At 22.4% G+C, this 17,979-nt stretch overlaps 5 protein-coding genes across 5 annotated transcripts; 2 read left to right on the forward strand and 3 right to left on the reverse strand.

The window, feature by feature from the left end:
- Positions 1-1,346: 1,346 nt before the first annotated feature.
- On the reverse strand, positions 1,347-2,618 carry PBANKA_1244300 (RING zinc finger protein, putative; the record flags this gene model as incomplete). The annotated part of the gene is made up of 3 exons (XM_034566529.1): positions 1,347-1,812; positions 2,004-2,329; positions 2,556-2,618. 3 exons carry the CDS (start codon positions 2,616-2,618, stop codon positions 1,347-1,349), a joined length of 855 nt encoding a protein of 284 aa, XP_034423117.1.
- Positions 2,619-4,961: 2,343 nt separating this feature from the next.
- Positions 4,962-5,222, reverse strand: PBANKA_1244400 (conserved Plasmodium protein, unknown function; the record flags this gene model as incomplete). Its single annotated transcript, XM_034566531.1, has 1 exon — positions 4,962-5,222. One exon carries the CDS (start codon positions 5,220-5,222, stop codon positions 4,962-4,964), a length of 261 nt encoding a protein of 86 aa, XP_034423118.1.
- A 2,121-nt stretch (positions 5,223-7,343) lies between these two features.
- PBANKA_1244500 (SNARE protein, putative) lies at positions 7,344-8,161 on the forward strand (the record flags this gene model as incomplete). The annotated part of the gene is made up of 2 exons (XM_034566532.1): positions 7,344-7,646; positions 7,787-8,161. 2 exons carry the CDS (start codon positions 7,344-7,346, stop codon positions 8,159-8,161), a joined length of 678 nt encoding a protein of 225 aa, XP_034423119.1.
- A 1,463-nt stretch (positions 8,162-9,624) lies between these two features.
- Positions 9,625-11,181, reverse strand: PBANKA_1244600 (phosphoenolpyruvate/phosphate translocator; the record flags this gene model as incomplete). Its single annotated transcript, XM_034566533.1, has 1 exon — positions 9,625-11,181. The coding sequence occupies one exon, from the start codon at positions 11,179-11,181 to the stop codon at positions 9,625-9,627; it is 1,557 nt and encodes a 518-aa protein (XP_034423120.1).
- Positions 11,182-13,803: 2,622 nt separating this feature from the next.
- Positions 13,804-17,876, forward strand: PBANKA_1244700 (conserved Plasmodium protein, unknown function; the record flags this gene model as incomplete). Its single annotated transcript, XM_034566534.1, has 4 exons — positions 13,804-17,259; positions 17,340-17,411; positions 17,526-17,616; positions 17,758-17,876. 4 exons carry the CDS (start codon positions 13,804-13,806, stop codon positions 17,874-17,876), a joined length of 3,738 nt encoding a protein of 1,245 aa, XP_034423121.1.
- Between the last annotated feature and the right edge of the window lie 103 nt (positions 17,877-17,979).

The raw sequence follows: 17,979 nt of genomic DNA on the forward strand, positions 1-17,979 counted from the left end.
ATTTTTTTTAAATTAAAAGCTTTTTTTGTGTTATTTTTTTAATATAATGAATTCGATATATATAAAAGTGTGTTAATAAATGTTTAAGTAGACTTAATCTATATATTTTTTATTATATTATATTATTATATATTTTTTTATTATATTATTATATATTTTTTTATTGCGTTACTTTTTTCTTCTCGTGCAATAGAATGTTGCCATCAAAATGATATTTTGCGTTTGAACGTGCATATATATTTATAGTATTAATGATATATATGGACGTATGTATAATTTTTTGAAAATCAAACTTTTTAAATGTAACAAATTATATGTTCTGTCAATTTGCTTTATAAATTAAAATTCAATCATAAACCAAGATTTGCAACCATGCACAACGATTTATAGCGCTCTCTCCAAATAATATAGACATGATAAAAATATGGTTTCTTTGCGAGTTCATTTTTGTGGATATCCATAACCTGATATAACAAATTGTATTGTCAATAATATTTTGTATTAAAAGACTAAACAAGTATATTTTATGATTTTTCGTTTTTAATGCTTTTTTAAAATAAAAAATAAGGGAATTTTAATATAGTTATAGTTATTTATAAAGTCATAGAAATAAAAGGAACATGTAAATACAAACATATAAATCATTAACTAAATATAATATCTTATCAATACAAAACAAGTGAATTATTTATCTAAACATATACGTAAGTATATTGAATGAATGGATACAACTAATTAGTCGAAAAATATAATAAGGTAAATAATTATACAAAAAAACTTATATTTACAATATGCGGAGTTTTATAAAGTTGATACATATATGCACACATTAAAGAATAAAAATATATATTTTTGCATAATAGAATAAATAGTCATGTGCATAAGCAAAATATAAATAAAAAAATATAAGAGCGCATTTATTAATGATAGGATATGTTTATTAGGATGTGTGCATATGCGTATATTTATTGGTGATATTTTTGTATGCATATATATACACGTTATCATGTGATTACATTAAAATGCTAAGGATAATATAAATATACATTAAAAATAAATAATGGTTGTATTCAAACAATAATTTTATATGTAATATTTATGAAATTAAAAAAAATAAGTAAAAACATGAAATTATAAATATTATGATATAAGACTAAAGAAATTAAAAAAATATATATACATATGGATAATGTGCATAAATGAGAATAAATGAAAATTATTGCATACAATTTTATTTAGCATTTATGCACATACACTTGTGATATATACAAAAATATATGATAAAAAAGGGTAATAGTCCAAGGATATAATAATAAAAAAAACAGGAAAAAAACTTAATTAACAAACTAATCTAATTTCATAACATCCCTTTGGCATAGAGGGCATTGCCTTCTTTGTGATAGCCACTTTTTCGCACATTTAGTATGGAAATTGTGCATGCATCTAAATTCAAAAATTTCATCTTTTTCAACAAAATCAGATAGACAAATAGAACATGATTCATTTTTTAATTTTCTATCTGATGAATATTTAAATGTAGGAATTTCAGCCAAAAATGCTTTGGGAACTCCCTTTTTCTTTTTAGGTATATTTTGATGATATGGAAAGAAAAAGCAAAACCATATTATTGTAAAGAATACTCTAAATATGCATGATAATATAATAGTCCACGAAATGAACCATAAATAATAATTTTTTGTATGTTTTCTTGTGGCCACCATTACAACAGTTCCTGTTATAAACCACAAATAATTTAATAAACTGAATCTTTTACTGAGTTTCCATCCCTTTGAGCTAGTAAGTCTTCGTAACCTGATTGAGGAAAAATATATATATATATATATATATATAAGAGGATTGAATGAACTATTAAATAGCAAAGTAATTGGCTCTTATTGAATAAGTTGTATTATTGTAGATATGCAAATTGAGCACACTATTTGCTCCCAAATGAATATATAATTTTTAAGTTATTTTTCGTTATAGCGTATATGGTTTCTTACGCTTCAATGTGCATCCTTTCGTTTTCAAGCTTATATTTTCTTAGTAATAAATATAAGAAAAATCGGATTGGGGCTTGTAGTAGTTGTAATATACTATTAATAACAATCCACCATCTTAATATATCGTTGCATGAGCAGTCATTCCAATAAATAAATAAATATGTTAAGTATGGAAATGATGTACTTATACTTATAATAGCTGATATGAGATTTATTCTTTCAATAAAATATAAAGAGTCACTAGGGGCCGTAGTAATTATGTCCATTATTGGATCGGTATTGTTTTGCATCTCTTGGTCAGATGCTGTCATATAGCTGTTGACATACTAAAAAAAAAATATATATGTATAATTTGCTGAATATTTTGTTTTCTACAATGTATATAAATAAGTTTATATGTCATATGTTGCTCTATTTTTTATAAACGGTTTATTTATTTATGCAAATAATATAAACACGTGACAAAAAAAAATGTAGGAACGTTTTTTTTGTCTTATTTTTACGAAAAGTATGATTGTTTTTAATTTTTATCGCATTTTGATAATTGCTTACATTAGACACATTTTTATATATTCTTCCGAAATATGTATGAGTGGTATTTCCTTCTTCTACCATTTTGTACGATATGCTTTAATTTAAAAGGAAGTAAAAGTGTTTAATTCAGGTATTACAATTTTTTTGATTTAGAAGAAAAATAAAAAATCAATTATAAAAAGGGAGGATATTAATAAGATAAAAAAATGAAGCAAATTAAGTTTTAATTATGTTATATATATTATGTATATATGAATAGAACAATTCACTCTTAAACAAATGTTTTTAAGGCACGAAAAAATATTATTACTACTGTATATATAATATAATAATAATAATATTATTAAAATAACACTGAAAAATTGTTTATATCAAAAAATTAAATGATAAAATAAATAAAAAAAATAATTCTTTAAAAAAATGAAAAATATATGCTATTCATAATGTTAAAATGTATGGATAAATACTTTGTATAAAATTTAAAATTATATATATATATATATTATATATTTATATGATATATATTATTGCGTATTATCATGTATATTTTATATATACAAAAAATATATATAATAAAATACTTGATATATTTGCACACGTAAATATAAGTTTGTAAAAAAAATAACAAAAATATATTCAACGTCAATTGTATAAAATCATACAAAAGATTTAAATTAAAATAATATAATGTCGCAAAATAAAAATTCACAATTTTGAAGTTTAAAATAAATTTAAAATATCTCCCATCATAAAAATATAGGACAATGTTTTATATAGTTATTTTATAAGGTGTTATTAATGGTATTACTTTAAATGATATACAATATGCGAATCAGGGAATGATGATTTAATTGTGTATAATTTTTCCTTTCTTATCAATTTTTAAGAAAGTATATTTAAAGGAACAAAATATAATAAAAATGTGAAAATCATATATGATAATAAATTGAAAATATGAAAACTTAAAAAAAAGTTGAAAATAAAAGGTCTAGGGAAAAAAATAAATAAATTTTGTTTTCTCTCTTTTTTACCCCAGCCCACAAATGAATAATTCTTTCTCAAGCAATTAAATCTTCAAAAAAACGAATATATAAACATATGTTTGTTTATTTAATTAAACTAAATATTGATTTTAAAATGTATGTGAAAATGTGGATAAGAGGTTAAAATAAAACACAAGTATTCTACATATTTAAAAGAGGACAATGATAATTATAAGCATTAGCAAATATACATTATATGTGCTATGCACATACGTGTGTATAAAAGTGTGTTATATAATATAGTAAATAAATGAGCATTTTTATTTTTTCCTATTTTTTAACACATTGTCATTATTTTGTTTGAATATTCTATAAATAGCAGGAATAAACCTTGACCATTATTCATTTTAAGGCATTTAGTATTTATATTTAGCAATTATAATTATAGTATGAATGCAAATGTGCGTATGTATATATACTCGCCTAATTTTAAAAGAAAAATGGGAAAAATAAAATACTCTATATATTATAATATATATATAACTTTTCAAAGCTTGGTGCCTTATCATAAAATATAGGTGGCACAAAAGACAATATATTTGCTAAAATTTAAAGGACAATCGGGAGGGAAAATAATATATGCATATATAATAAATAAAATTAAAGGCTTCGAACAAATGTACAAATTTACAATAAATTTTCAATTTAAATTCATGTATATATATCTCTTATTTTAAGATTATTTTGGTAATAATTTTGTGCATATATAGTTATTAAAAAATATTATTTGGGCTATGATCATGTAACTTTTTTTATTACAAGATAGTAATCATAATATTGTTTTATTTTGAATATTTTAATATGGAGCAATAAATATAATAAAAAAATGACATTTAAATGCGTTCCATTAAAAAAATTAATGTTATTGTTTATAGTGTATGTATGAGTGGTATATTACGAGGCAAGGTCATAAGAGCATTCACAATAAATATTATATAAATTAATACACCATAAAAATATCGCAGTGTCAACATTAATTTTATAGCACCTTAAAATGGTCCTATTGGCAATTTAATTACGTAATTTATGTGCATATATCAAATAAGCTATTTATAGAAAAGGAGATGAAATATTATTTTATACATAGATGTATAAATATATACTACATTGTTGTACTTTTATACTACAAGCCATGCTATGTAGGCATAACACAAAGCTGAAGAAACATTTTTTTCTTATGGAATAAAAAATAAACATAAGAAAAAAATTACTTATACATAAAAAACAAAAATAATAAAATGCATGAGAAATTATATATATGTGTGTGCTTAAATATTCAAAGAGTTATAAAAGTGGATACGTGCACATGTATTTAAAAAGTTAAATAATTTTTTGTTAATATAATATTTACAATTGGATTGATACCCAGGTATTTTTATTTTCAATTGGTATTTTTTTCTTCATCTTGTTCGTTTTTATTTTGTTCATCTTTTTCGTTTGCTTTTTCTGATTTTGAATCTGGTGCCGATGCAGATTCTTCTGATGCTTCAACTTCAGATCCAGACTCAACTTCTTCTGAATCGTCATCTTTTGATCTTCTTGTGATTTCTGCATTTCGTCGTTCAACCTCTTCTTGTGTTGGGATATATCGTGATCGGCCTTTGGGCAATCTCTTTTTAGTCCTTTGCTTATTTTTGTTCATTTTATCCTTTTAATAATAAAATTGTATGTAACCTGTTAAAATAAATATAAATGTGTAATGAATTATGTATTTTTCCAAATATCCATGTGAGTTTATGATAGTATTCCGTCCACAACGAAATGAAATATACACACTTATAATGTATATACCCTTCACTAAATTGATGGGATATGAAAATTTAATAGTGCTTTTTATAGCTTAATAATTATTTATTATTTTTTTTAAGGTAGAAAGCACAAATATGTTAAGTATATAGTGTGCTATAAATAAATTTATGTACATATTTTTTTTTTCGTATTTCTATTTATGCTTACGTTGCTTATTTTTGTGGAAATATGATATAAAATGGAAATATTTATTTCTTTACAAAACTTAAAATTTGTTATGAACTATTAAACCAAGTAATTTTAATACTAAATAAAATGCCACGATATAATTTATAAAGGGGTAAAATAATAAAATTAAATTCGTTTTTAACTTGGAATGAAAAAATTAAACAAATAAAATAAATATTGCCTTTACAAATATTATATACATAAAAATTGTGGCGCAAAAAAATCAAGCAAATATAGCAAGTCATTTTATTATTTCATTTTTCCCGATAATTTACAACGATGCGCATTTATTACTATGGGTAAACGAATATTAATTTAAATCCAAATATGGATTTTATGTTACGCATGATATTACTACTTAAAGAAATCGGAAAAACTCCTAAATTTCTTTTTAATATATTTATATATACATATAAAAACCGAGCAAATTAAATGTAGGAAACTGCATTACATGAGAAATATATAATACATATAATTATTTTTATTTTGTAAAATATATTACTGCCAAAAATATGGAAGTTATTTACACCTAATAATATATTTTTTGGTTTTATCTCGCATTGTTTTACTTTTTATTTCTACATTTTTTGTAGATATATATGTATTTGTATATTTAGTATTATATATATTTGGATGCACATACTGATTTATCTTTTAGTCGATTAAAATTATGTTAAAATGCTATATATATAGATGGGAAACAAGAAGTAATAACGATAAAAATGAAAATAGAAGAAAATTAGCAAAAACAAAAGAAAAACAGCACCAAGCGAAACACAGCGTAGTATATATTACTAAATAATATAGTAGTGGTGACACAATAGTATAATTTATTTCTTCTATAGTGTACCATATTATATTGTTTTATTATATTTTCAAAATTGTATATATATAATAAGTAGAATTCGTAACCATATATTAAAAACGCGATTAAATTACCTTTTCCGTCAGAAAAAACATTATACAAATTATTAGTTTGATTTTGTTTTATTATACATATATTGGGTGGTTATACAATTGTTATATATATATTTTTTTTAAGTTTGTTCGAAAATTATATTATTTTAATCTTTGCTTTTAAAGCTTAATTGTTTTAAAACGGCCTTATTAAATGAAGCTTTGATTTCAAGTAGTGAATGCATTCGTTGATGTCCCAATTAAGCTGTACACATAAAATAATATCTATATAAATTGTATATAATTATAAAAAATTGGTGTACATTTAGTTTTTTTTCTTATATTAATGAAAAAAAATATTATCAAGAATATAATAAGGTCATATTTTATAGAGAAATAATTAGTACCACAACATTATTGTCAGATCGGAACGGATTCTTCCGTATAGATATAGTTACATATATTCCGAAGGATATCTTATATATGCATATATAATTTCAGAATAAAATTCAAAAAATAAGAAAATATTGTATTTTTTAATGCAATTTTATATATGGATACAAATTTGTTATATTTTTGTCACACATAAATCCTTATATTTCTTTTAACACGCACATATTTCTGATAATATTATTTATTAGAACTAATAAATTAATGTCCATATAAATATGATTAAAATTATTTTTTATAATAAAAATTGTCCGAATAAAAATTTGATATTATATATGTATAAATTAATATATAAAACATTAGGAATGATTATATGTTTTATTAAAATTTTTTATAGTTAAAAAAAACTATACATTAGTGTGATTATATGTATAATAATTATTTATACATCGTATATTTGTCTGTTTGTGTGTTATATTTTTTGAATAAATAAGCGGCGATGGATATATGGGATACCGATTATGAAAAAACCATTGAAACAGGAAAAGAAATTAAAAAAATATTGAGAAAAAATGAAAATGATCGAAAAAGGGCTAAAAATAGAGCAATATTGAGAGGGAAAATAGCCGAATTTAATCAAAATATGAAATTTTTAATACACCAATTAAACAATAATTATATAAAAAATGATATAAGATATAAATCAAATGAAGAGAAATATATGAGTAAAGTAGAGTTCCTAGAAACAATGAAAAAAGATATATTAGACCTGTACGAAGAATATGGAACGAATAATGAATCGGTAAGATATAATTGAGCCGTTAATATTCTAATGTATATATGTGTGTGTAAACCCAATTAAAAAAAAATTAAGGGATTTATGGTCATGCAAATATTACTCATAGCTTCTTCATTTTATTATTATTATTTTCACTTTTTTAGAACATTTCGTATAACATAACGATGGATTTTGTAAATAATTTTGATAGCAGAAATGGGTCATATATAAATGAAATAAACAGAGAAGAGTTAATGTTAAAACAACATAATATAATGAGATTACAAGATGAACAACTCGAATTTCTTGAAGGAACAACACAAAATTTAAAAAGTATTAGCTATAATATAAATAACGAAATACAAGTGCATAATGAAATATTAGATGATATAGATAGAGATATGGATGAAACAAGTGATTTATTGGATAGGAATAGTAACATTTTTACTAGAATTACTAACAACACGAGTAATTATTATTTATATATGTTAATTTGTTTATTAACAGTTACACTTTTCTTTTTTATCATAATACTATAGTTGTTTTATTCAACTATGTTAATTATATTGACGATATTGTTTTGTTGGCTTTATTATTTAAATTGAAAGCTATAAATTTCAATATTAATGTAAATAGCATCGAGAAAAGAAACGTAAAAATAATTTTAACCAATTTTGGGTATATGTGTATGTATATATATATATATATTAAAGTTTAATAACAAATATGAATATAGTTTTTATATTTATATTTTTTTTAAAATATAATTTTTTGTATTAGTTTTTATTAAATTAATGTAATTATATTAAAGATAGTGAATTATATCACTATTATTTCAATTAAACATGCATGTGGACATAGCTTAAAATGATTTAAAGATGATATATTTTGTAATTTTTTTTTCTTTTCGCTTTTATTTATTTAATATTATATTTTATTGATATGTTTTATTTGAATGTATATTTCGAACTTTATTTTAATCTTTTAAATTAAATGCAATATATACTATAATAAAAGTGAATAAAAATTATCATTCTACATATTGTAGGTTGGTGAGTATATCAATAGGCTTATTTTTGAGCATTTTTTTAATTAAAACTATAAAGTGCAAATTTTCTTATGATTATGTTTCCTATGAATATATTGTAATAGCAAAATGTTGCTATCAAGGCTTTTTAAATGGTAGTAAGAAATAAATATATAATTTGTATTATATAATAATTGGGATCATTGTCATTAAGTTTTGAAGTGTAAATTTAACTGGGATTCCATGTGTTATTTCTTTTGTGGGTTTTTCACTGTTTATCAAAATGAGGTATATGAGCAGCTATACGTTGTAGGCTTGGTCTCAATAAGAGATAATTTATGCGCATTATAAATATATATATTCATGTGTTTATTTAGTTGAGTATTGTTTAGGCATTTTCTTTTAGTTGTTTTGCCTAATATGTAGTTAGTCGAAATTGATATGATATTATAAGCATTTTATAATTGTTATTAAAAAAATTAATAAGTTAATGGTTGGTAAAATAAAATAAATAAAAAAAACTAAAAGGCGTAAATATAAATGTGAATAAGCAATTGGGAAATTATTAATTCGAATAATATGTATAAGCATATACTGAAGAAAAAAAATAATAAATGGATATATAAACAGAATAATAAAGAAAAAACACAATAACAATAATTAAACATAATAATGTTATAAATAATGTCATTATGCAATAAATCAATTAAAACGTACATACGTATATATAGAGCATTCACCTGAATGTATTTTGAAGTAACGAAAGATACCTTTAAATGCATTATTTTGGAAAAACAACAAAAAAAATAATAATAGTGTTAAAACAATAACAATAAATAGAGGTAAAATGGTAACATATAGATGTCCGTTTTTTGTGTTAAGCAATATATTTATATTACTTTGCTTTAAAAATGTGTGTGCTGATTTTTTTAATATTGAAAAAGAGTTTGACAATAATTTATACATATTGTGAGATTAGCCAAATTTTTTCTTCGCAATTGAATAAAGGAATGTGCCACTTACAGCCATAGCTGAGCCGACTCCTCCAAGAAAAGAAAATTTCGTTCCGAAAATAAAATAGCTAGTTAATATTAAAAACACTCTTTTAACCGTACTTGCAACTGCATGGGTAATATGATTTAATCTGTTTAATGAAATAAATGATAGTTGGTTATATAAATAAAACCATACACCTGACATTAAAACATGTTTTCCAAAAACTTTTAAAACTTGTTTATTATCCATTAAATAATAATAGGCATCTTTCCATCTATGTGCATCCATATACAATGCGGGGGTTAAAAATATAGCCGAAAAAATAGTTAGAAGTGAAAAAATATTTTCTGGAGTGAGATTTTTTCCTAGTTTTTCAAGATTTTTACTCATTAAGTCTTTGGCTTCTATGGTTCGAAGTGTTGTAAATACATTTGCTACTAATGTTGAATATAATGCTTTATAAGTAAATGATAATTCTTTTATTGAAGCTAAGGATACGCCCAATACTATTGGGATCAAAGATGAATAAGTGTAAATCGACATTCTAGTGTTTGTTAAAGCAAATGAGAAAAAAGCGGCAAATAATGGCCCTAAAGCTTTAACAATGTGAACAAAACTAATAGCACCAGCCCCCATAGCAATAACTGATAATAGATGGGTATATCCATGGTATATACTTTGTTTCATAATGCTACTATATTTTTTTAAAAATAATATATATCTTTGAAATCCTTTCATTATAAAATTTCGATCACTTTGACTTATTTTTTTCATTTCATTTTCATCATAAAATAATTCTGGTTTATTTTTTAATTTTAAAAACCATGGAATTAAAAAAAGTGGCAAACCTATGTATATTTGTAACACAGATAGGGTAATTGGCAAATTGATTATATTTAAAGCCTTTTTATTTTCTATATTATAAAAAATATTGCACACATACCATAAACTTAACAAGGATATAGTTTTACCGCCTTCTATAATATTATTTAAAATGCCATCTTTTGTTCCTCCACTAGTTTCTTTAATAATATTTGTATTATTTGTCAATGCATTTTCTGCATTTCCTACATTTCCGTCATTCCTTCCTCCATTATTTGATATATCGTTAGCATTTTTATTTCTTTCATAATTTTTATTTCCATAATTTCCTGTACTATTTTTGCCTGAATTATTAAACAAAACGAATTTTCCTTCGTTTTGTTGATTATTCTTAGCATTTAATACAATTTTTCTTTTTTCCACACTATATTTATGGATGTTTCTTATATTTGAACTGTTTTCGTTTGATCTGTTAATTTTTTCATAGGCTGTTTTATAATTATTTATAAAAAGTGGTATTTTATTAAAATTATGTGTTTTTTGAGCATTTGTCTTGAGTTTTTTATTTTTGCTAAATTCATTTATAGTATTATACTGGAAATTTATAGGCGAATTTGAGAAATATGCATTTTTCTCGTGTTTCATACATTTTGCAATGTGTATTTGTATATTGATAACAAACGCAATTACTACGCTTTTTATAAGCATGTTCATTTTGTATTTGTAAAATTTACATCAATAAGGAGGGAGGTTAGTCATATATGTGTATACGTATATACCACGTGATAAATGGAAAATACTTAAAAGTATGTTTCTAATAATTTTTTCCTCAGCGTGATCGTGCAAATATAATTACAACCATGTGTATTTTTGTTATTCTTATTTTATTATATATATATTTTTTGCTGGAATAGTTATAACTTATTTTGTTCTTTTTTACAATAGCAATTGAACTGTTGATAGCATACCTAGTTTATATTTTTATAAAATTTGAAAAATTAATTAGCACAAGGAAGTTACAAAAAAAAATAATATAAATTATGTAAAAATAATGCATAACATATTTAAATTATCATGTTCTTTAATACAAAATGTAGAATGTATGAATATATTATGCATGGATATTTTTGTTAATTTGATGATACAACAATAAGTGAAAAAAATAAATTAATGAAAAAGTAAAATAATGAAAAAATAAATAAAAAAATAAATCCTCCTCATTAAGCTGAATATATAATCGTTACTATATTTTATATTATTTCTTCTACTAATTATAATGGTAATAATGTGTATTATATGTATGTATTTTTTTTTTATCAGAAAATATATTTTACATATCGGGATGGTAACTCGAAGGATTCCTTATGGAGTACACTAGTCGTATCTTCTATTTTCAAAATAATTTAATATGCTTCAAGTCACGTATTAAATTTTCGAAGTGCGGAAAAAAATACTGTGAATAAAAAGTAAAAGGCAATATTACAAAATACAAAAAAGTATGCAGTATTATAGAAAATTAGCAATATACATATTATAAATAATAAAAAGAAAATATGTAAAGTAAAATCGCTTTTACCATTTATCCTTTTCTTTTCCTTTTTTAGGAGGGAGAATAATTTGTGATCATATACATTTAATAATCATTAAAAAGTGTATATAAAAGTAAACGATATTAAAAAATTGTGTTTAACGGGCCCAAATATTAAAATTCCAAAGTTAAAACAAAATATGTAACTTGAATTGCATGAGCCAATACTTTTATATTCTATGGTCTTCTAATACCACCTACCACTATATATTTTGTCATCTATTTGTTTTTCTTTAAATATATACCATCGTTTTTTAATTAACTAAAAAATAATATTTTTTATATATTATATAGGAATTTGAAAGGTATTAAAATAACAATTTGTTTGGAAAAAGTAAAAAATATATTTTAACTTACAATTTTCACACTTATGTATTTATATATGTGCATGGGAGGAAAGGAATGGAATATTTCAATCATAAATAATTTCCATATGGGCAATTAAACACATTATATGAATTTAAAAAAAGAAAATTAGAAATTTAAATGTATGTTTCAATGGAAATTAAAATGAAAATACATATCGTAAAAATAAATAATTTTTGTCAAAAAAAATGAAAAACGTGTAAAAAATATATACAAAATGGCTGCGATAACAGTTTTCCTTTTATTCGAATATAATATTTTTATAGTACTTATTTAAAAATATATAAAAGAACAAAATATATATTAGAATGTAAAATATGACTTTTTGGCAAAATATACACATATGTGCATGTATATATATCAATGATGATATGAAATAAATAAAAGGAAACATATTATTGTCTAAAATGGAATATGTATGAATTCTTTATTTTTATTTACTAATTACACATTATTTCATGATTTGATTTACTTAATTTTTTAACTACTAAAATATTAGCTACACTACTAGCGGTGATTTTTATCTCTTTGCTAACAATATATAAAAAATATATGGTGTTTTAGTGTCTTATGTTTGAATTTGATAATAATTAATGTGATTTATTTGTTCACATTATTCAAATATATATAGAGAGGTAATAATAAAATAAGTTTATATATTTTATTTTTTATTTTTCACTTTCAACGTACACACACAATTTTTTGGTCTGTTCGCTTTTTTAATTTACCTTTGTGTTTATTCAATCGTTTGTGCAAATTTCATTGGTGTATATTAATGCAATTTTTGTTTTCGTTCATCCGTTTTTTTTAATGTAGAATATAATTTTATATAGTGTATATTTTTCAAATTGGTATGTATTATATATATAGAAAGTTTTTGTTTGGTGCTTCTTATGTCATTATTATTATTGCGTAAACCTTTGATATATATTAAGATGTTATTATTATTTTTTAGTGGCATTTTATTGAAAGTTAGTTTATATAATTACTCTTTACATATGTATGCTCATATTTTAGTGTGTTACTAAAATACGAGGAACATTTGTTTGGCAACTGAACCTTTAAGCATGCTTATATGCTGTTTTTTTATCGATTAATTACCGATTATCACATATTAGTTATATAGTAAAGCATAAATGCTTCGATTTTTTGATTCTCGATTTGTGCATATGTTCAAATATATATGCCAAAGGAAAATAAATTAAAAGCTTATTTATAATGTAAAAAGAGAATATTGTTATGCTTGATTTTATTTATATAATAAGACACCATATATGTACAACACTGCACATGTTTATATATATAGCACACATTGCATACAAATTTAATGAAATAGAAGCAAAATTGAGAAAAATATAGTGTAACAAAATAGATAAGTGAAAATGTTAAAAGAGAAGCTGTTAAAATTATTGAATTACTACTACTTCCTTAAAAACTACTATATTTATCATATCCTTTTTGTGTATACATTTTTTTTAAGAATAACTTACACGTATGCAGAAATAACAATATCCCATTTTTTTACATTTTTGCTAAACAAATATGAAAATATAGACACAAATGACAATGACGGATATTTATTTTATTACTTTACACATTTTTTTAATTTTAATAATAAAAGCGATGATAAATTTTTAAACACGAAGCTATTTGTAGTAGTATATTTGCCAATATGTTTAAAATGTTTTTATACACTTTTTTTTGATTACATATCATACTATATATATATGTATTATTATTTTGATAAAATTAATAATGATTTTAAAAAAGTATATTATTCTTCAATACCATATGAACTTAGTAAAGTTCATCAGAATGAATGTATATATGTAGATCGTAATAAAAATGAGAAGGAGAATAGAAGAGAAAGTAAGAAACTGAAGAAAAATCCAATTGCTCCGAAAAAAAAAATAAGAACATACATAATTAGTAAAAGAAAAAAGATATCACAAAATGATTTTCTCAATAAGCTAAATGATATACCGTTTGAAAGATATAAGATATATTTGTTAAAAAAAAAAATTAATTGCCATTTGAGTGGAAAAAGAAAAAGTGTATTAAGAATTGGAAGGCATAATATGAATGAAATGATGAAGCCATTAAATGGTAGCGAATGTGAAAAAGAACAAAAAAGGTGTATGAAAATAAAAATAGAAAAATGTGATGATAAGCACATAAGCGGTGTGCTAAATGATAGTAGTAATACTTGGCGCATTGCTAAAAAAAACGTCTTTTACAATTTAAAAAAAAAAAAAATTCAGAAAAAATATAATAACAGCAATGGTGAGGATCCTTTGCAAAATTCCCAATTTAAGAAAAAACACAAAATATATATTCTTGAAAAAGTATATATGAAAATTAAAAATTATTATAACAGAGAACGAAGTGGAGAGGAATATGTTAGTTTAGCGAATGGGAGCGATAAGGATAGTATAAATATACATAGAAAACATTCAAATAATAAAAATGAATATAGTGATAATAATTTTGTACCGAAGTATAAAAATTATATATACAAAGAAAATGTGCATAATTATAGGGGGAAGAATAACTTGTTAAATTTTCAATTAGACAGAAAAAAAAAAGTGTCAAAGAATAACGATTGTTATATAAAATTAGATGATACAGAAAAAAATAGTGATATTAAATATAATTTGAATGGAGAGTTAAATATACCCGATATGTATTATTCTACTTTAAATTCACAATGTAGTAATAAAACTAATTTTGAGACATATTGTTTTGAAAATAATAATAATAATAATAACAACAAACTAGTATATCCTATAAAAAATGAATATATCACAAACTGGCATCATCTCAAGAATGATAATTATTATAAGGATGATTTTATGGCGAAAGTAAATAAAGATAATAATGGAAAAGTGAAATTTGATGAATGTGGGCATGAAAATTATGAAAAAATAAATGAAAAAAGAAGAAGCTCGAATAAATCGTTAAAAGGAAGTTTAAAAGTTGATTATCTATTTAAAGATAGCAATGAATTAACAGAAAGTTATATGAAATCTAATGAACATAATAATGATTATGAATATTACTACTATTATTATTATAATAAATTTAAAAGCTTTCGTTATGGATCAGAATACAACAATTCAAGTATAAGAGAAATAATAAATAATAAAATAAATGAAGAATATTATCATTTAAAATTGAATATATTAATATTATCATGTATAATAATACAAGTTTTTAATTCATTTATTTTAATATTAATTTCAAGTAATTTTATTAGAAAAAAGGAATATATATATTTTTTTTGTTTTTTATATTCACTATTAGAAAGTGTAACAGATGTTATATCTGATAATATATTTTTTTTATGTGGTAAATTTACAAATATATATAGAACGGAGTTTAGCTTAAATACTATATATATTATACAAGTTATAAGTAAAATGATTTTAAGTATATCTACTATATTTATTTATTTTGTTTATCATATATTTTTTATTTTATATGAGCATGTGAATATTATGATTATAAATACATTTATTAAGGCATTATCCATTTTTATTTTATCTTTCATTTTTCTTAAAAATAAGGATAAAATATTAAAGCACAGCCAAAATGAATATATACTAAATTCGAATTTTGATGAAATAAAGGATGAACTAGAAAATGATAATAATAATAATAATAATAATAAAACAAAATCATTGAATTCATTCAGTAAAAAATCAAGTGTGTCTAGTAAAATTACTTTTGAATATGGTGTGCTAGGAGAAGAGGAAAAACAAAACAGCTATAGAATACTGCGGAAAAATAGTGAAGAAAATGGATGGGCAGAGGATAATGAAACAACAAAAAAAAAAAATGAATATAATTTTGATCAAGTATATAAAAAAAATAACTGGGAAAGCTACTACAATAACGGAATTAAAAATTATACTATTCCAAGCTTTAGAAACAGTATTTTCGAAGGTGGGGAATTAAATATAGACGATTTATTAACACACACAACATATAATGATAATGATGAAGAAAATGTGTATGCATATTCCATTTTTTATAAATTGAAAAAATTGGTAATAGATAATGTTAATTGTATCAAAAGCGGATGTTGCAAATTAAAAGATATTGCTACAAGAGGACAAAAAATATATTATTTGAATTCGAAAGATAATTATACACTACTTACAATAATGCCTTCGAAATATGAAGAAGAAATATATCATAAAAAATATAATATGGATTATAAAACAAATAATAATAAAAGAGCATCAATTATTGAAAATATAAAGAATACATTCAAAAATGGCGCTTTTAAATGTTATCCAAAATTTAAAAATTCGTTTATTGAGAAATATAATTCTTTAATTGAAAAGGATATGAAAATTATTGAACAAGAAAAAAAAAATATTAAAAATAGAAATGGTAATAATATATTAAACAAACTATATAGTGATGATACTATACAGTCAGAAAATTATAATAATTTTACATATACCAAACAAGATAAAAGTCAAATTAAGCAACATAAAAAAAAAAAAATTTTTACTTATCCTATTAAATTATTACTAAACAATTTGAATTTTTCCAATATATTTTACATATGTCTATTATTAATAATCCCTACTTTTGAAAGAATATTTTTAAATTATAAAATTAAAAATATTCATTTGGATATGCGTTCATATTGTTATTTGAATTTTGCGGGTTATGTAACGGATTTAGTTGGCCTATACATTTATATTAGCTATTTTAATGAAGATTCTTACAATTCATCCATTTTTATTAGTTCCATCATTAATATAATGCTTTTGTCCTTGCGTTTTATTTTATTTCAAAATAAATTTAATCAGATTTGGTTATTGGTAAGGATTCCTCAATTGTGTTTTCACTGTATTAGATTGTTATACTGGCACTTTAGTTTCTTTATATTTTTTTTTTTCAGTTTTTGGAAATAATATTGAAATCACTTCATAAGACGTTTTTTTATATTCCTATTTATATACTGGTCACTAAGGTAATATATTTGATCGCCCTTGTATTTATATAGCTTAATGAGATCGACAATTTTGTATTGTTTATATTTTTATTCTATACCTTTTTAAAAATTGCGTTTTTTTTATTTTTTTAGGCCTACATAAAGAGCATATATAATTTGATGTGCTCCTTTTATTCGAGTATGTTGGACGCTAGCTCCTTCGTATCCTATTATTTTGAATATCGTATGTTAAAAATATCTGCATATGCATATATAAATACATGTGTGATTCAAAACTTTATACGGACTTGGCTAAGCATCGCTTGTGATTTTGTCCCATGCTTCAATATTCCATATTATTATTTTATTTTTGCTCCTTTCGCAGTGATACTAAGCTACTATAACATGGAAGAATCGAAAGATGTATTTACCTTAGTATATATAATTTTTTTGGCATTGCATTTGCTATCAATGGTGATTATTTCAAAACTCAAAAAAACATAACTCCCATCCACCCTACTATTATTACATAGCTCATAGTAGCATAGTAGCATAGTTACATCTGATCATTTGATAAAAACTGTGAGGAAACATATTCACATATATA

Source organism: Plasmodium berghei (assembly GCF_900002375.2).
Source record: "Plasmodium berghei ANKA genome assembly, chromosome: 12".
Classification (NCBI taxonomy): Eukaryota; Apicomplexa; class Aconoidasida; order Haemosporida; family Plasmodiidae; genus Plasmodium; species Plasmodium berghei.